This window comes from Ctenopharyngodon idella, chromosome 21 (genome assembly GCF_019924925.1).
Source record: "Ctenopharyngodon idella isolate HZGC_01 chromosome 21, HZGC01, whole genome shotgun sequence".
NCBI classification, from domain to species: domain Eukaryota; kingdom Metazoa; phylum Chordata; class Actinopteri; order Cypriniformes; family Xenocyprididae; genus Ctenopharyngodon; species Ctenopharyngodon idella.
The window spans coordinates 18,462,206-18,486,866 of record NC_067240.1 but is presented as its reverse complement, the minus strand read 5'-3'; the positions used below and the strand labels follow the sequence as shown (position 1 = coordinate 18,486,866).

General features: G+C 36.9%; 1 protein-coding gene across 1 annotated transcript; it reads left to right on the top strand.

Annotated features, from left to right (window-relative positions):
* The first annotated feature begins 13,320 nt into the window (after positions 1 to 13,320).
* On the top strand, positions 13,321 to 24,215 carry rrm1 (ribonucleotide reductase M1 polypeptide). Its single transcript, XM_051878003.1, has 19 exons — positions 13,321 to 13,468; positions 14,093 to 14,181; positions 16,460 to 16,637; positions 16,717 to 16,817; positions 16,913 to 16,972; positions 17,070 to 17,109; positions 18,204 to 18,366; positions 18,532 to 18,673; positions 18,765 to 18,848; positions 18,928 to 19,089; positions 19,673 to 19,752; positions 20,540 to 20,741; positions 20,857 to 21,006; positions 21,088 to 21,309; positions 21,385 to 21,461; positions 23,194 to 23,329; positions 23,414 to 23,509; positions 23,605 to 23,793; positions 23,879 to 24,215. The coding sequence occupies exons 1-19, from the start codon at positions 13,450 to 13,452 to the stop codon at positions 24,065 to 24,067; spliced, it is 2,379 nt and encodes a 792-aa protein (XP_051733963.1). The 5' UTR covers positions 13,321 to 13,449; the 3' UTR covers positions 24,068 to 24,215.
* Positions 24,216 to 24,661: the final 446 nt, after the last annotated feature.

The window sequence follows — 24,661 nt, the reverse complement described above, 5'->3', positions numbered from 1 at the left end:
CGTGGTGTACAAAAAGTTCTAGTTACTTTATACATATAGTTAGACATATAAAATATTTATTTTAATAAGAAATAGTAAAAGCTCAGGCTTGTCATGTATTTGGCTGCTTTAAATTTTCACATTAAATGAAATAAAGTTTTTTTTATTGTGGAAAAGGCATTTTCTGTCTTTAACCCAATTTTAGCTATTTTTGAACTTAGAATTGACCACCATTGGGGAAAAATGAAACAAATCATCAAATACAAATCACACAGGCTGTTTTCTGTATTTTTATAGCACTAAAATGATACAGATATTTACAGACAGATACTCCAAAAACATACAACAACAATAACTGATGGATCCTTTCTGGTAATACATATGACATGGTACAACTACAGTGCAATGCAAATAGTAAATATAAGAAAGTGAGAATAGTAAATAGTTTGTTATACACTATATATAAGAAATAGTTTATGTAGTATATAATAATATAGTCAATAATAAAGTATATAATATTGTCAATAAACAGTATACAGCAAATAAAATAGTAATGAATAGTACAATTATATAATAGTATAAGTACAATAATATAATATAATAATATATTGATAATAGCATATAGTATAGTAATACTATAATAGCAATAGAATATGTATCATTTACAGAATATAGACAATAATATAACAGCATAACTATAATTGATAATCTCAAGTGGTATAATATAATAGTATTGGTATAATAATAATAATCGCAAATACAATGTAATATCAATTGCAGAATAATATAGACAATAATAAAAATAGTAAATTAAATAGTGACTAGGACAATAATAATATAGTATTGGTATAATAATAACAACAAAAAGCTATATATTTTCCATCAATCTCTTGAAAATGGTGAGAACAGTGCACTGACAGGCTCTCCTCAGCTTTCCTTGAGGCTTGTGTAGCCCTGGTTGCAACGGGCTAAAAAGGATATAAAAATATAAACAAATCACCATTTAATGGCAAACTATTAAATAATCTAAAAAGACAAACCTACTCTTTGATGAGTCGGGAAACTTCCCTTCTGTAATGATGGGTCGAATGCGTGAGGATCCATTTGCAGCTTGTTTATTAAAAGTACTTACAGAGTAGACAGGGGCAAAGGCAGAGACACAAACAGGGACAGGCAATGGTCGAGGCAGGCGGCAGACAAGCAGAGTAAAGTCACAGGCAATGGTCAGGGCAGGCGGCAAACAAACACAGTCCAAATAACAGGCAAGGATCAGGGCAGGCGGCAAACAAACACAGTCCAATAAACAGTCCAATGGCAACAGAAATACAATCCACAAGAAAACGCTCAGAAGTGATCACCGGGGCAAATCAAGACTTCGCAAAGGGTGTGTGTGTGTGTGTGTCTTAAATAGTCCAGGTAATGATCTGCAGGTGTGTGTGGCAATTGGTGATTGGTGCATGTGATTGGAAGGGAGGATTATGGGAAGTGGAGTCCAGGAACTGACAGGAACAGACAGTGATCGTGACACCTTCTAGCTACTTCCCACTGTCTCCTCAACTCGTTGTCTTTGGGAAACCTTCAATGTGCGAGAAGCTAGCCAACTAACTAATGTTACAGTAAGATTCACAAAATGTCAGTCACCTAGCCGAAACGAGTACTTGTCATAAAAGTCGGTTTTAAGAAAATAAAGATGCATATTTAAACTTAAGAAAATTTAGTTTATAAAATAAGATATAAGCTAAAACTATATTAGAAATCATGTAAACTCATATCTCAACTTTCACAGCTAACTAGCGACATCGCTAGCTATTTTAGTCTGACTGACTCCGGTGGCCAACTACTATCAATATAATTATATAATGACCAGATACAACCAGAAACAAATGTTCAGTCTTACCTGTGAAAAGTCATTCCCTGAGACCTGTTTTCAGGTGTGCAGCGATTTGTACAGCCCCAAGCAGCACATGAAGCAGGCATTTTTCTCAATTCCAGTTATGAGCGTTATGGGAACGTTGCCCCGCACAATATGGCGGCGCCGTTGACGTATGGTCCAGCGGCCAATAGGGCGTCTAGTGTTTATTATAACGTCTGTGGGCGAAACAGCCCCAGAGAAACAACGTCGATCTAGGTTACTTAAAGGTTTGTTTAATATTCTCTTTTTTCAAACATGAACGGTCAAATGTCATCAAATAATTACTTACAAAGTTAATTTGTAGAGTGAACGTCCTAATTACGGCTCACAGGATTCACAGGTGGTCTGTGTAGTTTGGTGTTTCAGCGATTGTAAGTGTCTGCTGTTTTAACGTTACTTATCTTAACTGTATACTGAAACGTTATTACATATTGGCAATTGGTAATGTTTTATATGTTGCGTGGTGACTCAGGTTAGATGCTTGGTGTCTCAGTCCAGATGTGTCTAAGTCTAGATATGTGGTGTCTCAGTCCAGATGCTTGGTGTCTATAATATGCAAGTCAATGGTGCCCCAAAGTTGCCTGGTTACAAACTTTAATCAAAATATCTTCCTTTGTGTTCAGCAGAAGAAAGAAATTTATACAAGTTTGGAACAACATGAGGGTGAGTAAATGATGACAGAATTTTCATTTTTGGGTGAACTATCCCTTTAATGTAAAAAGATGTGCCATTTTACAAAGACGAGCTGTTTTGGTGGAATCATTCATTATATATTATACATTTTATTTTTTCTTATTATAAAACTTAAAGGAACACTAAGCGACAGCAAGTCATGCACATTCACAGAGTTTACGGTACGTCAAATACTCTGTGCATCCATTGAGATTAACTGAAATAGTGCAGAACGACATTTTCAAGCACTCAGTGTTCAAGACAAAGCAAGTGAAAATATATCTGTGCTAAACTTATACTGGACTTAGCATCTAATTCAAACACTGGCCAGTGAAATGTAATTTATTAACCAATGGCTGATGATAGACATTTAGTCTCCTAGCATTAAAGTTTAATCGCATATTTACATTGTAGTGGGTTGCATAGAAAGAAAGTGAATGTTATCTCAACAGTATGTCACTTTTTTTTCTTGATGTCTTTTATTTTAAGGTGGCGTTCTCCCAAATGAAGTGGATTTTCCTTCCAATCAATGTGAGCGACAATCACTGGATACTTCTGGTAGCTGATGTTCCAAATATGGAGGTATCAATACTGGACTCAATGTTGGGAAACAATGTCTTGTATGTTGATATGTGGAGGTAAGATGTAGAATTTTTACAAATTGAGTAATGTTACTGTACATGTTTTTTTTTTTTATCATAGTATATTGTAGTGTCATATTGTACATATTTTTACTCTTCACTCCAACAGAATTAAGTTCTGCTTGTTTATCGGCCATCATATTGATCTTTAAGGGCTTTCACACTGTCGTCATCGGCTAAACCACATGCCCAATTTACTTTACTTCCTGTACAAATGCGAACCTGAGTTGCTTTCATATTCACGTGAATCATGCCATAGTGATTAGTGCTACAGTGATTATTAGTTTCAGTGCTACAGAACTCACTGAGCTCAGACCACCTCCTACAGGTAGTCTCAGGTTCAGTACCCTGGTGTGCTCCAGGGTGTTATGACAGATTTCACATTATCAATTTTTCATGCGACCTGTGCTCTGTTTAGAACTAAACTGCCAGTGTGAAAGCACCCTTAGATGTAATCTAAAGTTGAATTTGGCCAAATTATGGAAACATTATAAATACTCAATTTAACCTTGTAAATAATTGAATGTATTCCACTTATTTACTCAGGAGGTATATGGCTGTGAGGTACAGTCATACCAATGAATTGGGAGGAATCTGGGAATATGGTGGTCTCTGCTCTGCACCACAAAAAGATGCCAGCAGTTGGGGGGGCTTTTGTACTACTGGTAAGGCATTACAAAGCTTCATAGCCGAAACTTGTTTCTTTGTGCAACATTTTCTTTTGAATACATAAACTGACTTTTATTTGGCATTAAATATTTTAATTTATCTAAGAATGCTCTTGCCCTGACGAGAGGCATCAGTCCAAGCCAGCTGACACAACGCCATGCAGTGGAAATGAGGAAGTTTGTGTACCACAAACTCAAACAAAATGCATTATGTTAAAGGTTTAGGTAACCCAAAAATGAAAATTCTGTCATTAATTACTCGCCCTCATGTCGTTCTATACCCGTAAGACCATCGTTCATCTTCAGAACACAAATTAAGATATTTTTGATAAAATCTGAGAGGTTTCTGATTCCCAAGAGAAAGCAACATAATTACCACATTCATAGATGCAAACTCCTCACCTTTCAGTGACAACTCACCTTTTTGAGATCAAAATGGGTCACTTATGGGATTTGCATAGATCAAATGTTTTTATGGGGTGGGGGGGTCTGAGATGTGGGAACGGTGAAGAGAGAGAGGGCAAACAGTTTGCAGTTTAGCTCAGTATTGCCGTCTAATCAGCCAATATTGTCTTAAATAGCCATAGCACTTCATCTTTTTATAACATGAGGTTTTGACCAAATGTAGCCTATTCAATCTTGATTTTGGTGAAATGTTGCAACATTTTTTTGTGTGTGTGTAAAATTACAGTTTTGGACATACATGGTAATAACAAATAAATTAAAAAATCAAAGTAACTACAAATGAGCATGTAAAGCAAATATCTTTAAAAAAAATTATGTTCAGAGCATGCCCCCGCCCTAATGTTCTCACTTTTTTCCCCCTTACCTGTTTGCATCCCTGAGGTCCAGAGAAGTAGTAAAAACATAATAGAAATAAAAACTAAAATAGTCAATGTGACTACAGTGGTTCAACCTTAATGTTATGAAAAAAAAATAATGACTTTATTTAATTTCTTCTCTTACCTGTCCTACTCTGTTTACGTTGTAGAGACAGAGCAGTGTTTTCGGGTTCTACGTCAGAACGCCGGCTCATTATTGGTCTGCCTCAGTATCACACACATGCGTTGTGTTGCTCATGTGAAGAACATCGGCCAAATTGAGATTTGCGTTCTGATGTATAACCTGGAAGCGCTGTACTGTCTCTACAACTGTCTCTGTAATTAATGACAGAAATTTCATTTTTGGGTGAACTAACCCTTTAATATTTATTCTTTTCTTCCCTTGAGTGCTTTCCCTACTTTTTACTTTCTCTTTCATAGTGTCACAGCACCTGACTCTGTGTTTACCGTTACGTCATTGACCCCATCTCCAATGTGTTTGCTGCACCGTGGCATAAAATTGGTTTCTAGGGACTACAGTGTAGACCCTGTGAGATTAGATTAGCATGTTCCCAGTTTGTGTAGCTGTACTCTTGTGTATCTGTAATCACTCATCTTGCCTCTCATGTCCCTTGACCAATTCTCCTCCCCTTCCCAATTTGTTACTCATTTGTAATTTGTAATAACTTTTTTTTGCATATGTGTAAATAGTATATTTTCTTTTTTATTTCTATTTCTTCATTGTAAACACATTTTTCCCTTCTCATGCTATTTTCATACCCTTGCATATTGTAAATAAATCATTTGCTTGTTCAGACTTGTGTCCTTGCCTTGTACACATTACCTGGTTATGACATATTTGTGTATGTGTCTTCTCCCAAGTTTAATGTTACAACCCTTTGCCCCTTGATTCAACTCTATCAGGGGTCGTAACAGTTGGTTTTTTGTTCCAGGAGTAGCAGAGGGTTACTTAAGTTTCATTGAGTTTGTTGTTCTCTGGGTGCATATAAATGAATTGCATTCCAAATAACAATTTAACCACACAAAATGCTCTTGTCTTTTGTATTAACATGCAAATTGTGTAAACTTGATTACCTTTAGATATGTTACTGAACACCATGTATTATTTTGTACTATGAATTTGTGTGAGAGACCAGTGAAGAGTGCATGTTTAACATTTTATTGAAACATCTATAAATGCCTCATCAGATGTGATTGACACATTTAACTGCCTTCTATAAACGTTTACTTTTGAATAAACAGTCCTTTTAACAATACAATGTTAATATAGTTCAGATTTATTACACTGTCATTTGAAGACATGGAAATATTACTAAAATAGGTCTGACATCACACCAGTGAAATACAATTGATCTGAAATTACACTATGAAAAATGTAAGCTGTGTTAAAGGGATTATTAAAATCATTTAATCACCCTCAAGTTGTTCTAAACCTGTGTTAGAGTTTCTTTTGTTGAACACGAGAAAATGTTTTAAAGATTTTTGGTAACTAGACAGTTCATGGTGGCCATCAATTGTCTGGTTACCAACATTCTTGTTCAACAGAAGAAAGAAAGAAAGTCACAGGTTTAGAACAACTTGAAGGTGTTTAAATTTTCATTTTTGGGTAAACTATGCCTTTAAGCAAGTCTATATATTCATTTATATATACACTACCAGTCAAAACTTTGGAAACTACTATTTTTAATGTTTTTGAACAAAGTCTCTTATGCTCAATAAGGCTGCATTTATTTCATAATAAATACAGAAAAAACAATACTATTGTGAAATATTATTACAATTTAAAATTATGTTTTTCTATTTTAATATACTTTAAAACATAATTTATTTCTGTGATCAAAGCTGCATTTTCATCAGTCATTACTCCAGTCTCAGTGTCACATGATCCTTCAGAAATCATTGTAATATGCAGATTTATTATCAATGTTGGAAACAGTTGTGCTGCTTAATATTATTTTATAACCTGTGATACTTTTTCAGGATTCATTGATGAGCATGTAAAGCAAATATCTTTAAAGGACAGTATTAGAGGATCAAGGAATAATGGCAATAACAGATAAGGAAAAGGCAAATATGTTAGGAAAGAAGTTTGCCAGTGTGCATAGTGGAGATCATTTAGATGATATTCATAGACAAAATAAAGAAATATTTTAAATGAAAATAGGGATGTGCTTTTTAAAAAAGATAACATGGAAAATACTATGGATGAAGAAATCAATATGAATGAGTTAGTGACAGTATTAAATGGTATCAGAAATACTGCTACAGGAGAAGATCAACTGAGCTATGTTATGTTTCAAAAATTACCGGAAAAAGTATTAGAGATATCTATTTAATAAGATTTGGGAAGAAGGCAAAATGCCAAAAAATTGGAAGAGTGCATTAATATTGCCTTTTAAAAAACCTGGAAAGGATCCTAACAACGCTGGCAATTACAGACCCATCGCCCTAACATCCCACTTATGCAAGTGGATGGAGAAGATCTTGGTAAGAAGACTTAATTATTTCCTTGAACACAGAGGTTTATTTGCACCATATCAAAGTGGTTTCAGAAAAGGACGTTCTACAATGGATGCTGTTGTGAAAGAAAGCAATGAGATAGAGAAAACATTTAAAATGAAACAATTAATGAATATTGTATTTTTTGATATTGAAAAGGCTTATGACTCTATGTGGAGGGAAGGGTTATTAATTAAATAAAATTGGAATAAAAGGTAGGTTCTATAATTGGGTTTTAGATTTTTTATCAGAAAGAAGATTTAGAGTTAAAGTAGGATCAGAAGTATCAGAGGAATATGAAATTACTAATGGAATTCCACAAGGAAGCGTCAGAAGTCCAGTTTTATTTAATGTTTTGATTAATGATATTTTTATGAATTTAGATAGAAGAGTTGGGTCAGCTTTGAATGCAGACGATGGGGCCATTTGGGTAAGAGGATGAGATCCCATAGGTGTGATATATAAAATCAAGGAAGCAATAAATAAAGTAGAGCAATGGTCATATAATTGGGGCTTTAAGCTCTCTCCAAGTAAATCCTGCTATACAGGTGCTGGTCATATAATTAGAATATCGTGAACAAGTTCATTTTTTTATTGTAAATTATTTAAAAAAATGAAACTTTCATATATTCTAGATTCCCTACATGTAAAGTAAAACATTTCAAAAGTTTTTTTTTTTTTTATTTGTTGATTAGAGCGTACAGCTCATGAAAGTCCAAAATCCAGTATCTCAAAATATTAGAATATTTACATTTGAGTTTGATTAAATGACCATCCCTACAGTATAAATTCCGGGTATCTCTTGTTCTTTGAAACCACACTAATGGGGAAGACTGCTGACTTGGCAATGGTCCAGGAGACAATCATTGACACCCTCCACAAAGAGAGTAAGTCACAGAAGGTCATTACTGAATGGGGTGGCTGTTTACAGAGTGAAATATCAAAGCATATTAAATGCAAAGTTGACTGGAAGGAAGAAATTGGGTAGGCAAAGGTGCACAAGCAACAGGGATGACCGCAAGCTTGAGAATACTGTCAAGTAAAGCCGATTCAAACACTTGGGAGAGCTTCACAATGAGTAGAATGAAGCCGGAGTCAGCGCATCAAGAGTCACCACACTCAGACATCTTCAGGAAAAGGACTACCAAGCCACTTCTGAACCAGAGACAACGTCAGAAGCATCTTACCTGGGCTAAGGAGAAAAAGAACTGGACAGTGAACAGTGGTCGAAAATCCTCTTTTCAGATAAAAGTAAATTTTGCATTTCATGTTGAAATCATGGTCCCAGAGTCTGAAGGAAGACTGGAGAGGCACAGAATCCAAGCTGCTTGAAGTCTAGTGTGAAGTTTCTGAAGTCAGTAATGATTTGGGGGGGCCGTGACGTCTGCTGGTGTTGGTCCATTGTGTTTTATCAAGTGCAAAGTCAATGCAGCCATCTTCCAGGAGATTTTGGAGCACTTTATGCTTCTATCTGCTGACAAGCTTTATGGAGATGCTGATTTCCTTTTCCAGCAGGACTTTAGCATCTGCCCACAGTGCAAAAACCACTTCCAAGTGGTTTGCTGACCATGATATTACTGTGTTTTATTGGCCAGCCAATATGCCTGACCTGAATCTATGGGATATTTTCAAGAGAAAGATGAGAAACAGTCGATCCAACAATATACAGATGATCTGAAGGCTCAATAGTGCCTCAGCAGTGCCACAGGCTGATCACTTCCATGCCACACTTCACTGATGCAGTAATTTGTGCTAGGAGCAAGTCATTTGCTGTAATATGTCCTGCCGATCAAGTATTGAGTGCACAAAAGAACATACTTTAAAGAACTTGAACTTTTCTGTTTTGCAAATCCATTTTTTGATTGATCTTAGGAAATATTCTAATATTTTGAAATACTGGATTTTGGACTTTCATGAGCTGTACGCTCTAATCACCAAAATTTAAAAAAAAAACTTTTGAAATGTTTTACTTTACATGTGGGGAATCTAGAATATATGAAAGTTTCATTTTTAAAAATAATTTATAATAAAAAAATGAACTTTTTGATGATATTCTAATTATATGACCAGCACCTGTATGTTATTAACCAAGAAAAAAGGGATAGACAAACAGAACTTGAAGTTATATGGCCACAATATGGAAATGGTAGAATGTTTTAAATATTTGGGTATGTGGTTAGATCAAAAAAGAACATGGAAAATACATATAGAAAAGGTGAAATCAAAATGTAAAAAAAGTTATAAACTTAATGAGTGTTACAAGTACAGAAGGGGACAGCGACACAGGAATAATGGTAATGAGGTTTATTGAACAACCAGAAGAGATGACAGAGTGCAGGTAAGTGAATGCAGGTTGATATGATGGCAGATACAGATGTAGAACTGATACTTGTCTTGTTTTGCAGGAATGGCAGACAGATGACAGACTTGGGGCTTGAGCAGACACTGATGAACTCACAGTTGACGAGGAGAACACGAGGAGAACACGAGGAGAACACGAGGAGAACACGAGGAGAACACGAGGAGAACACGAGGAGAACACGAGGAGAACACGAGGAGAACACGAGGAGAACACGAGGAGAACACGAGGAGAACACGAGGAGAACACGAGGAGAACACGAGGAGAACACGAGGAGAACACGAGGAGAACACGAGGAGAACACGAGGAGACGGGTAAGTATCTTCAGAGGAGTCCTTAAGGTAAGCAGAGTGATAGGAACCATGTGCAAACAAGACCAGACAGTGAATAAGTGAGAGCGTGAGCCTTTTGTGCTGCTGTTGATGAAAGTGCTGATGGGCTGCAGGTGTGAGTGATTAAAACTCTGGTGATGACGTGCGCTGTGTCTGTGAGAGTGTAGAGCCTGGCGTGTCTGTGACAATGAGAGCATTAGCTGGGAAAGATTGGGGAGCAGATAAACAATCACTGATGTACATTTATAGGGCTTTAATGAGGTCAACGATAGATTACGGATGCTGTGTGTATGGAGCAGCAGCTAAAACACATTTAATGAAAATGGATAGAGTTATTAATAAAGCTTTGAGGATTTGTTCTGGTGCTATGAGATCAACACCAACTAAAGCAATTCAAGTAGAATTAGGAGAAGTGCCCTTAGAACTGAGAAGAGATAAACTTTGCTTACATACTGGTGTCGATTACGTGGATGTGGAAATGAAAACCCTGCAAATAGTGTTATTCATGAATGTTGGGAGTATAACTCTTTTAAAGGTAATGGCTTTGGATGGGTAACAAAGACTAAATCAGAGGAATATAGATTAAACAATATCTTTTTTAACACTCCTACACCTTTTAGTAATATTCCTGTTTGGCTGTTTCCAAAAACTGAGGTAGATTTGAATATAACGGTACTAAAGGATAAATGCGAAGAGAGTGAGAAAGGACATATGGCAAGTCAATACATAAAAAGCAAATTTTACAGTTATTTAGATATTTATACAGATGGATCCAATGATGAAGAAAACAGGGTAATATACATACCAACATTGAATGTAAGTATTGGGAAAAGATTCCCTGACCAGCTGTCAGTTTATACGGCAGAGATGATGGCAATTATTATAGGGTTACAGTGGGTGGAAGAAGTAAAACCAGATAGAGTGGTATGTTGTGTTGACTCTGTAGCAGCCCTTTACAGTATTCAAAATATGAGATCTAATAGAGAAGATTTAATGCTAGAAATCCACCAAAGTTTATTTAGATTGCGGAGGCTTCAGATAGATGTGAGATTCTGCTGGGTACCTGCTCATGTAAATATAAAAGGGAATGAGAAAGCAGACAAAATAGCAAAGAAATAAACCAGGATAAACGATATTATAAATATTCCATTTGGCAAAGGAGAAGCTAAAGCAATAATTAAAAAAGAAATAATGAAGAAATGGCAGGACATATGGGACATGGATAATAGTGGAAGAAAATATTATAGTATACAGAAATGTATTAATGCACAGGGTATTAATGGAAGGAAAAGAAGGGAGGAGTCTGTTTTAACCAGACTGAGATTTGACCATACAGGGTTAAATAAAACATTGTTTTTGTTAGGTAAATGTAAATCAGATGAATGTATAGAATGTAAAATCACAGAAAATGCAGAACATATACTGTTACATTGTAGGAAATATAGGGAAGAGAGGAATACAAACCCGATTCCAAAAAAGTTGGGACACTGTACAAATTGTGAATAAAAAAGGAATGCAATAATTTACAAATCTCATAAACTTATATTTTATTCACAATAGAATATAGATAACATATCAAAAGTTGAAAGTGAAACATTTTGAAATGTCATGCCAAATATTGGCTCATTTTGGATTTCATGAGAGCTACACATTCCAAAAAAGTTGGGACAGGTAGCAATAAGAGGCCGGAAAAGTTAAATGTACATAGAAGGAACAGCTGGAGGACCAATTTGCAACTTATTAGGTCAATTGGCAACATGATTGGGTATAAAAAGAGCCTCTCAGAGTGGCAGTGTCTCTCGGAAGTCAAGATGGGCAGAGGATCACCAATTCCCCCAATGCTGCGGCAAAAAAATAGTGGAGCAATATCAGAAAGGAGTTTCTCAGAGAAAAATTGCAAAGAGTTTGAAGTTATCATCATCTACAGTGCATAATATCATCCAAAGATTCAGAGAATCTGGAACAATCTCTGTGCGTAAGGGTCAAGGCCGGAAAACCATACTGGATGCCCGTGATCTTCGGGCCCTTAGATGGCACTGCATCACAAACAGGAATGCTACTGTAATGGAAATCACAACATGGGCTCAGGAATACTTCCAGAAAACATTGTCGGTGAACACAATCCACCGTGCCATTCGCCGTTGCCGGCTTAAACTCTATAGGTCAAAAAAGAAGCCATATCTAAACATGATCCAGAAGCGCAGGTGTTTTCTCTGGGCCAAGGCTCATTTAAAATGGACTGTGGCAAAGTGGAAAACTGTTCTGTGGTCAGACGAATCAAAATTTGAAGTTCTTTTTGGAAAACTGGGACGCCATGTCATCCAGACTAAAGAGGACAAGGACAACCCAAGTTGTTATCAGTGCTCAGTTCAGAAGCCTGCATTTCTGATGGTATGGGGTTGCATGAGTGCGTGTGGCATGGGCAGCTTACACATCTGGAAAGGCACTATCAATGCTGAAAGGTATATCCAAGTTCTAGAACAACATATGCTCCCATCCAGACGTCATCTCTTTCAGGGAAGACCTTGCATTTTCCAACATGACAATGCCAGACCACATACTGCATCAATTACAACATCATGGCTGCGTAGAAGAAGGATCCGGGTACTGAAATGGCCAGCCTGCAGTCCAGATCTTTCACCCATAGAAAACATTTGGTGCATCATAAAGAGGAAGATGCGACAAAGAAGACCTAAGACAGTTGAGCAACTAGATACCTGTATTAGACAAGAATGGGACAACATTCCTATTCCTAAACTTGAGCAACTTGTCTCCTCAGTCCCCAGACGTTTGCAGACTGTTATAAAAAGAAGAGGGTATGCCACACTGTGGTAAACATGGCCTTGTCCCAACTTTTTTGAGATGTGTTGATGCCATGAAATTTAAAATCAACTTATTTTTCCCTTAAAATGATACATTTTCTCAGTTTAAACATTTGATATGTCATCTATGTTGTATTCTGAATAAAATATTGAAATTTGAAACTTCCACATCATTGCATTCCTTTTTTTATTCACAATTTGTACAGTGTCCCAACTTTTTTGGAATCGGGTTTGTAGATTAAAGCAAAAGATAATTCAGATTGGAAGGAAATGGAACCTTGAAGGTGTTTTGGGAACAACAGGAGAAGGGGTTAAAAAAAACGCAGGATGCTGTCGTGGAATATTTGAAGGATACAGGGATGTATTATAGGATTTATATAATGTGGTTTTTTTTTTTTTTTTTGTAAAAGTAGATTCATATCCATGCTACATACTCCGATACAGTAGGAGGCGGTATGCACCTGATAAGCCATGGTTGCAATCTGCCATAAAACTAAGAAGAAGAAGAAGAAGAAGACGAAGAAGAAGGAGCGAATGGCCATTGGCGAAGATACTCTTCTCTGGACGATGACGACAATGATTCTGGCGGGTTTGTGTTGGCGCTCAGCACTTCGTTCACAACAACAGGAGCAGCTGAGAAGCCGGTCAGCAGAGCAACACTTTATCCATAAATAACATTTTAAAAAAAAATAAAAATTTTTTGTTCCTGTGCTGTCTACCATCATGCACGTGATCAAGCGAGGTAAAGTCCCACTCAATTACCTTTTCATTGGCAATATAGTCGGAAAATGTACAATTTATATGCTAATAAAAATGTACAGTATATATGCTAATAATTTATACGTTAACGTTAACTAGCTGTTTATGTAATGTTCTCAATATTGACCACAATGATGGCCAGTCTGTAAACCAAATATTTATTGACCTTAATCGTGTTGCAATGTCTACACGTAAAAAAAAGAATCTAACGTTAAATCTGTTGAGTTCATTTTAAATCTTGGATAAGGTCGCAGATTTATTGGTTGTTTATTATATTGACTTTTCCAACTACATAACGTAATTATATTGAGAATGAGCGCCAGAAGACTATTCTCTTTGTTAACTCAAATTTGGCGCCAACCCCAACTAGATCATAGCGGGTAACTTTAGTGCTAAATATACAACACGTAACAGGTTATGATAGCTTAAATGTGTTATGCCACACTCATGAGCCAAATATTTTTTTATGCACATTTCATATCTTTATTTGCAGTTCATATCATGTCAATGTATTCTTTATTAGGGGACTTACTGTATTTTAAATGAGTCATTATGGAGGTCAAAATGGGGTTTATTTTATCTGGTGTTTTTGTTTTTCTTGTCTCAGATGGGCGCCAGGAGCGTGTAATGTTCGACAAAATCACATCACGCATCCAGAAACTTTGCTATGGACTCAACTCTGACTTTGTTGATCCTGTAAGTTATGAAATGCATCAAAACAAACATGTTACACTTTCCGCAATCAACCATTGCGTAGTCCAGGGGTTTTCAATCTTTTAGATGCCACAGCCCCCAAATATGATTATCCTCATGTGAGGGACACCCCCATCCAATTTGAAAACCCTCTGCCAAGTGAAGGCCAAGTATGGTAACCCATACTTGAAATTTGTCCTCTGCATTTAAACCATCCAATTAGTTCACACACATTAGTAGTAGAGAGTAGTGAATACACACACCCAGAGCAGTGGGCAGCCATTTTTGCTGTGGTGCCCGGGGAGTGATTGTGTGTTAGGTGCCTTGCTAAAGTCTTTACCTACCAGTATTGAGAACTAAACCCGCAGGTTACCAGTCTGACTCTCTAATCATTAGGCCACAACTGCCCCTTAAATAGTTATTCATCAAACAGTAGATCCATAACAGGCCACTTCCAACTTCTTTTAGAAGAGCCAACACCCTAGTAATATTTAAACAGATCAAACTGTATTAGCCACCCACAAACATAATGCTTAGAAACTTCCTTACGGCCCTGTATTAAAGTGCCCATATTATGCTATTTGAAAGGAGGTCTCCTGCAACAGGTTTACATGCATCACGCAAAGGTCAAAAAGCAATTTCCTCTTCTCATAATATACATTGCGCATCACCTGCATTTTTCAGTGATTCTCAAATGGCTCGTCGGGTGAATCAGTCTCTCTAAATCCCTCCTTTCTGTGAGCCTGCTCTGCTCTGATTGGCCAGACTGCCCAGTCTGTTGTGATTTCTCTACCGCTTACAGCACAAGTCGGAAACAAACACCCATTACCATAACTGATTTAGCTCCGTAGGCTTCCTAAAGCTCAGCGATTGTACACACTGTAAAGGAAGTAACGATGGCATTGATTTTACTATATCAATCCGAGCGCAAGTCCGATGATGAAATATTGGAAGAACTAGTTATTCAACCACAAGGACGACTTGAGCAGGATGTTTCTCAGTGATACACTACTTAGTTTGACTTTCATCATGAGATGTTGCAACTGTAATTCTTCACCATCAGCATTAAAGGATTAGTTCACTTTAAAATGAAAATTACCCCAAGCTTTACTCACCCTCAAGCCATCCTAGGTGTATATGACTTTTTTCTTTCTGACGAACACAATCAGTTATATTAATAAATATCCTGATGCATCCGAGCTTTATAATGGCAGTGAACGGGACCAATGACGTCAGTTACGCTTTTTTCGTAAGTTGAATAAATCTTGGATGCGTCAGGATATTTGTTGATATAACTCTGATTGTGTTCATCAGAAAGAAGAAAGTCATATACACCTAGGATAGCTTGAGGGTGAGTAAATCTTGGGGTAATTTTCATTTTAAAGTGAACATTCTTTAACAAGTGTATGTCCATCAACAAACCGATGTGTATATTTCTAATTTATTGCAGGTGCACATGTGGGAACTGTATTATTAACAGTATCATAACGGTGCGTACGTTAGCTGAGCATTAACGTGAATGACAGATGTAATATTAAAGTTTGTAAAACAAATCTTGCTCCATCCTTCATCATTACTCAGAGTAGTAAGAACAACACAATCTGCATTAATGGACACAATTTTAGATAATAGTGGCCCACAGCTGATTAGCCGAAGTATTTCAGTAAGAGTAGTAATACGTAATAACGTGAGTTAGCCGGAGACATACACAATATATCTAAAACACAAAACTATGTATTTTGAACACTCGGTATAAAATATATACATATATAATCACACTTACAGGTTGTGATTCTGAGGAGCACGTTGGTCCAAATAAAGTGGGTATTGTCCCACCTTTAACCACTGATTCTTCACAGCCTCATTTTGGAAAAGATAACGAATTTCCTTTCACAGCGCAGAGCACAGCGTCTTGTCGACATGTTATCCACACGAACGAGCTGCAGCGTTTGAGAGGAGTTCAAGTTTTCACGGGATGTCCACACAGAACGTAGGCGGCATTATGCAAATGTGTTGTGACGTGAACTTCGAGGAAATGGGATTCGAACTCATTTAAGCCGATCGGAGTCGACTCTTTTGAGAGACAATAACTTTATTTATGATGCTCTTTCAGCTTTACAACTTTGCAGACTGTTTACATTCACGTACAGCTACATTACACACTGGCATTTTCAAAAAAATCCATATTAGGAACACTTTAAAAGTTATTCCATTTAAAGAAGCATCTTCCAAGAAGCTAAATATAAAGCTCTGACCCAAAATCACATGGTTTGCTTTGCAGACTCAAATCACAATGAAGGTGATTCAGGGCCTTTACAGCGGTGTCACCACAGTAGAGCTGGACACCCTGGCTGCTGAGATCGCTGCCACCCTCACCACCAAACACCCTGACTATGCCATCCTGGCGGCCCGCATCGCTGTGTCCAACCTTCACAAAGAAACTAAGAAGGTCTTCAGTGGTGAGTTGAAAAACAATCACCCGTTTCATGTCAATGTGACACTTCACAATCTAAAATGAAATAATGCTTTTATTTGCAGAGGTTATGGAGGACCTCTACAACTATGTGAATCCCCTAAACAGCCGCCACTCACCTATGATTTCAAAAGAAACCCTTGATATTGTTTTGGCCAACAAAGATGTAAGTATGATCTGCACATTCCTCTCCACCACCATAAAAAGTCACATTTTGTGTTTAGTATTTATAATTAATTTAATTTTTCTGTATTTCCCTAGCGTCTCAACTCAGCCATCATTTTTGATAGAGATTTCTCTTACAACTTCTTTGGTTTCAAGGTAATTCTGAAATAAGAGCATATGCAAAATAGACATTTTAATGCTTCTCTGAAATTAATTTTGTGGTGTTAATCCTAGACTTTAACCTTTCTTTTAGACATTGGAGCGCTCATATCTGCTGAAGATCAATGGAAAGGGTAAGTTAGTTAAATGAAATCTACTGTATGCAAATAAAAGACAGTCAAATTGAGACACAAGGAAATGGAGAGGGCATGAAAAATAAAGGATAGAAAACCGTAAAGAAAAGACCAACATAAGTAGGCCTGTCACACACACACTCTCTCTCTCTCTCTCTCTCATATATATATATATATATATATATATATATATATATATATATATATATATATATATATATATATATATATATATATATATATATATATATATATATATATATATATATATATATAGAACTGAGTAAGTGTATAATTCAGCAGCAAAAAGTAATTATTGAAAAAATCTTTGGTGCAGAGTAATTTTATAAAATCTAAACATGTTAATAAAAACAAATTACTATTTATATTCTTATGAAATACATTCATGTATTCATACATTCCACAATTTTTATATTTTTTATATATGTAAAGAATTGTGTAAATACACAAATAATGTAATATTTAATAATGTAATCTCAAGCGCACAAATCCTACTGTATATCTGTCCAATAGTTTATTAATCATTTATTTCTTTACAGTTTTAAATTCCAGTTATTGTGTGACCTAACAGACACCCGGCAGAAACCGCAATAAACTCCAGCAAAATAAAGTCATTTTATGCAAATCCACAGCCCTTTATCTACAGATAAAGCATTATAATGGGAATGTCATTGGAGAGGGTTTTACCGCGCTGACTGTTGTAACTGGACGAGGTGTGCTGTTTGATTGCTGAAAGGAGAATGATTGACAGCTGCAATGGAGGGAAGACGAGTTTCCGAGAACTTTAATTTAATGATGTAAATATTCTTATGGAATGGCTTCAAATAACTTAATTGGTGCTTGTCTATTTCTTTTGGTCCTGTGTGCCATAGGCCTATAAAAGAGTTGACTGAAACCACGCTTAGATCAAATAACCGCAATCAGAAGATTAATTATCGCAACAGGGCTAAACATAAGAAGTGGTAGATGAAACGTTTAATGAGGGGAAATGCAAGCAAGGTAAAGAAAAAGAGAAAAGACTCTGACCTGATTGGAAAACATTCCTGTGACACCATGACCTCTTCTTTTTTCAGTTGCTGAGCGGCCCCAGCACATGCTGATGAGAGTGTCCGTGGGTATCCATAAGGAGGACATTGCAGCAGCTATTGAAACCTACAACCTGCTGTCTGAGAAGTGGTTCACTCATGCTTCTCCTACGCTCTTTAATGCTGGCACCAACCGGCCACAGCTCTCCAGGTGAACACCAGGAAGCACCAGGAAAACATATATAGGAAGTCAATATATAGCAATCAGACACAAGGGGGCAGTTTTTCAAAACAAATGTTTTCCTGTTTACTGTTGGCAAAGTCAGTAGCGTACTGTATGCATAATACAAGCATCTTCCTTTTGTCAAATGTCTAGTTGCTTCCTGCTTGCTATGAAAGATGACAGTATTGAGGGGATCTATGACACACTGAAGCAGTGTGCCCTCATCTCTAAGTCTGCCGGAGGTATCGGGGTGGCTGTGAGCTGCATTAGAGCCACTGGCAGCTACATTGCAGGGGTGAGTTTTCTTCATCCTCTGCTTTTAGATTTACTCCAATGGTACTTTAAATCTCAGCAGTTGGGTTTACTTCATGTCTTTTGTCACTTAGACAAATGGCAACTCAAATGGCCTGGTTCCTATGCTTCGTGTCTACAATAACACAGCACGCTATGTGGACCAAGGAGGAAATAAGGTAAAACATTTTACATGTGATACTCAAGGATTCTCAAATTTGGTTTGGAAGACTGACATTTTCTCTCCTCCTCACTCAGAGACCAGGAGCTTTTGCCATGTACCTGGAGCCCTGGCATTTTGACATTTTTGACTTCCTAGAGCTTAAAAAGAATACTGGAAAAGAGGAACAGAGAGCTAGAGATCTGTTTTATGCCCTCTGGATCCCTGATCTGTTTATGAAGCGAGTGGAGACCAATGGGGTGAGCACACTTTAAACTATGAGAATTATTTGAGAGATATCTGCAATATCAATATCTTTTATTCAGCAAGGATTTCTGGATTTGCAAGGATTCAGCAATCTTTTTTTTTCTTTTCTTTCTATTCATCAAAGAATCCTGGAAAAAAATTGTTTAGCAGTTTCCACAAATATTAAGCAGCACAACTGTTTTCAACATTTGATGATAAATGTTTCTTGAGCAGCAAATCAGCATATTAGAATGATTTCTAAAGGATCATATGACACTGAAGACTGGAGTAATGATGCTGAAAATTCAGCTTTACCATCACAAGAATAAATTACATTTTTAAATCTATTAAAATAGAAAAGTTAATTTAAATTGCTGTAATATTTCACAATATAACAGTTTTACAGTGTTTATAATAATTAAATGCATCCTTGGTAAGCAAAAGAGACTTCTTTCAAAAACATTCCAAAATTTTTTTTCAACTTTTGAATGGCTGTGTGTTTGTGTATACATAACCAATATATAACCAATCCAGTTTAGTTCAGATGCTTCATTTTAAGCACAAAAACAAAAATGTTGCTGCTCCTATCTCATGTAGGACTGGTCTCTGATGTGTCCCAGTGACTGTCCCGGGCTGGATGAGTGCTGGGGAGAGGAGTTTGAGAAGCTCTACACAAGGTATGAAAATATTGTTAAAGGCACAATATGTAAAAAAAAAAATATTTTTTTATTTTTTTTTAGATTTAAATATCCAAAAACCACTAGAACAATGTTGTATATTTTGTTGATGTGTACTTACATCATCCCAAACGTTTCCAACAATGTTTAAATCCAGAAAAATCAGCAGTTTTAACCAGGACAAAGAGCGTGTCATTGCGTCACCTGTCGATGACATCATATCCGCGCTACCTTCGATTTACAGTTTTACTAATGTCGATCTAGATTACTGAAAAGTGCAACAAGTGTCTCATAGCAGCCACCGAGCGAACGCACAGAGTAACATTATAACTTTCAACACACTCAAATGTATTTAGTATGATTGTTTTAACCATGTAAAGCAGTGTTGGTCCACATTCACAGCGCAAAGAGCGGAAGTGGCCAACTGCAGCATAAGCATAATAAGAGATCGGTGTGCATCGCAGGTCTATCATTAGCATTCGCTCCAGTGCCTCGTCCCTGCCCCCACGGCCCCTGACCCGTCCTGCTTCATACCACTGTAACGTTAGTAAAACGTTAGCTCATCCATGAACATGATTTCTGCCCGAGTCCGTTGAATTCCTTTCCATTGGCTGTGGATATGGAGACGACAATGCCCATGATTCCACGCTCATTCATGACGTCATCAAGCTGCGCCTTTGTTTTGAATAAGCAAACTTCAGCTGCGAAAATTACATATTCCTTTAATGATACTACTGTAAAATTATGAAAAAGTTATTATTAATCATTCAATGTTCTTTTGTTCCAGTTATGAGCAGGCAGGTAAAGCTAAGCGTGTGGTGAAAGCTCAGCAGTTGTGGTATGCCATCATTGAGTCTCAGACAGAGACCGGCACACCCTACATGCTTTACAAGGATGCCTGCAACCGCAAGAGCAACCAGCAGAACCTGGGCACCATCAAATGCAGTAACCTGTGCACAGAGATAGTAGAGTACACCAGTAAGGATGAGGTAAAGAGAGTGCAGAATACCTATACAAAGTATAATAATATAGCTTATTGTCTGTCGCATGACATGTTGACTTTATTGGAAAGTGCATTCACGAAGAACCAACTCTCTCTTGTAGGTGGCTGTTTGCAACCTGGCTTCCATTGCACTTAACATGTACGTCACCTCAGAGCGAACTTTTGACTTCCAGAAGTTGGCCTCTGTTACAAAGGTCATCGTGAAGAACCTGAACAAAATCATCGATATCAACTACTACCCAGTGAAAGAGGTGAAGTGCTGTTTATTCCGTTTTAGCCATCCTGCGTTATTATAATCGCTGCAGAGGTTGATCATCTCTCTTAATCAACAGGCAGAGAACTCCAACAAGCGTCATAGGCCCATTGGGATTGGTGTTCAGGGTCTGGCCGACGCCTTCATCCTCATGCGCTTCCCCTTCGAGAGTGCAGAGGCTCAGCTTCTCAACACACAGATCTTTGAGACCATCTACTATGCTGCCTTGGAGTCCAGCTGTGAGCTGGCTGCAGAATTTGGACCGTATGAAACCTACGCTGGGTCTCCTGTGAGCAAGGGCGTAAGTTAAATATTATTGTGTGGAAATTGGATATTGACGTTTACAGAGCTCTAATTGTTCCTGGTGATTTCACAGATCCTGCAGTATGATATGTGGGAAAAGACACCTACAGACCTGTGGGACTGGGGGGCACTTAAGGAGAAGATCGCAAAGTTAGTAACTGCTTGCATGATTCATAATCTCAAAAATCCTGTGGACAGCCTGGAAGTGTCATAGGAATTTGAAGAATTGTCAGTGGAACATGTTTTAAATAATTATATTAAGTAACAATTTGAATTCATTTAAAACAATTATGCAAATAAACACTGCCCGGCCAAAAAAAAGTCGCTGTTTGGATTTTAATAGGCAAATACTTAAGAGTCTATGGATGGATCATTATTACAGTGGTTATTATTTTTCTAGCATGTTATATGTTTGGCAACGGTTCTTTTAACCCTAAAAGATGGAGTGTGTATCTTTTTATTTCTTAAACAACCATGTAGGAAGACACATCATGGCCATATTTCAGGATGACAATGTCAAGATTCACCAGGGTTAAATTGTGAAAGAATGGTTCAGAGAGCATGAAGAATCATTTTCACACATGAATTGGCACTGACCTTAACCTCAGTGTAAGTTTTTGGGATGTGCTGGAGTAGACTTTATAGAGTGCTCACCTCTTGCATTGTCAATAAAAGATCTTGACTAAATAAATGTTGTGATGTTATTTCCATCAAGACGTGCATCAATTTTTGGTCAAGATCTTGTATTAACAATGCAAGAGTCGAGCAATCTGTAAAGTCTCCTCCAGCACATCCCAAAGACTTTCAATGAAATTAAGACTCAGAGGTGCCAATTCATGTGTGAAAATGATTCTTCATGCTCTCTGAACCATTCTTTCACAATTTGAGCCTGGTGAATCTTGACATTGTCATCCTGGAATATGGCCATGATGTGTCTTCCTACATGGTTGTTCAAGAAATGAAAAGCTACACACTCCATCTTTAAGGGTTAAAAGAACCGTTGCTAAACATAAAACATGCTAAAAAAATAATAATCACTGTAATAATGATCCATTCGTAGATGAAGTATTTGCCTATTAAAATCCAAACAGTGACTTTTTTGGCCGGGCAGTGTATAATACAAGGCAAAAACTTTTTTTTTTTTTTTTTTTTTTTCTTTTTTTTTAATTTTGAGATTTTGGGATATTTTCATAACATATTTCAAACTTCTGGAAAGAAACTTAAAAAATAAAATTTTAGTTTCATTCCTACCTATATTGCAAAGGTTTTTACAGATTTGTTCATATATGATTTTGTTTTGTTCCTGAAAGAATAAATATATATTTTTTTTATTTTTGGCTGTTGACAACATTTTCTGATTTATGAAGCAATTGAAAAGAGAGATCCAAAATCCCTTCTTTAAAAAGTAATGTCAACAAAATTAAACAAGAATTTTGATAAAGTGTTGTCAAAAGTACTGACTTCAGTACCAAGCCAGTACTGAAATTTTAAAAATGTGACGATACTAGCATTTCCCTCTATCATTTTGAGTGCTGTTGAGCGGATTCTTAAACGCCACTTATTGGCTATTGTCTTCACTCGCTCAATAGATATGTCTGTGATTGGCTACAATGATCAATGCTTCAAAAACATGTTATAATAGACATCTTTGACTCATATTTAAACATAACATTTCAAAAAAAGTTATAAAATATAATATAATGTAAAAAATGTTTGCAATTCTTAATGTAGTGTCATCTGATATTTTGGCTACTTTTTTTTTTTTTTAACACTATTCACCTTAGTTCTTAATATCCAATTTACACTAAAAATAAAAAAAATATATATTCTAAGGTAGGCTATAATATATATGCACATATTTATTATTATTTTTCTTTGCCAGGCATGGTGTGCGTAACAGTCTGCTGCTGGCTCCCATGCCCACTGCCTCCACAGCTCAGATCCTGGGCAACAATGAGTCAATCGAACCCTACACCAGCAACATCTACACACGCAGAGTTCTGTCTGGAGAGTTTCAGGTGAGCTTGACGTTACAGTGAACGTTTGCAAGATAAACTGATGTCATTGTACATAATTAACTAGTGGGTTTCATTTACCTCTAGATCGTGAACCCACATCTTCTCAAAGACCTCACGGAACGAGGACTTTGGAACGAGGAAATGAAAAATCAGCTAATTGCTCAGAACGGATCCATCCAGGTTAGTTGGCATTTCCAAATCAGATGAAACTGATTACTGACTCTTTGTTTTTGTTTTTGCTTTGTGTCACTTTCTAAATGTCATTCTTTTTGCAGGGCATTCCCACAATACCAGATGACCTGAAGGAGCTGTATAAGACTGTATGGGAAATCTCTCAAAAGACTGTCTTAAAGATGGCTGCAGATCGAGGAGCCTTCATTGACCAGAGCCAGTCCCTCAACATCCACATAGCTGAACCCAACTATGGCAAACTGACCAGCATGCACTTCTTCGGCTGGAAGCAGGTAAACTAGATACTTCATGAGCCTGGATTTGGAAGTTTAGAAATTAGAGTTGATGGCTAAATAGTCTGTCTACTTCTCTCCACAGGGTCTTAAAACAGGAATGTACTACCTGAGAACTAAACCAGCCGCCAACCCCATCCAGTTCACTCTGAACAAAGAGAAACTGAAGGAGACGCAGAAAAGTACAAGTGAGGAGGAAACCAAAGAACGCAACAAAGCCGCTATGGTGTGCTCGCTGGAGAACCGTGACGAATGTCTGATGTGCGGTTCGTAAACTGAACTCCTCTGCCGTCAGCGAGGATCGATAGGATGGTTAACACTTTTCCTCTTGTACAGAATCTTTTTTTAAGTGGGCATAGAGAATAATTATAGAAATATTTGTATTTACTTTTCTGTATACAATAAAGAATTTGGGAATTTCAGACTTTGTTCAGATTTTTTTTTTTAATATAATCCTTCTGGCAGTTTCATAAAGCTTATGGTTGAGGGTCAATAAATTGTCGATACTTGCACAATGTAATTTATAGTGTTGTATGCAAACGTAATATCAGGGAATATTTTTGGAAGGGTACATGTAATTTGTTTAGCTTTGATAAAATAAAATACTTAGTCATTTTTATTTACATTCAAACACCTTATAGTTGAAGATATTGTTAGCTGATGTAATCCCACCAGCATTACCCTTTGTGTATTAACTGGTCATATTCCTATGGTTATGGGAACAGGTGTGACGTTCCAGTAGAGGTGCATGGGGAGGGTCTGAGGCTGCAGGTGATTGGCTAATGAATAGTTGTGACCTCATGGGAGAAGCAGCTGTGTCACAAACAGCAGGTGTTGAACAAGCTGCAACATGTGCATGAGGTCTCTG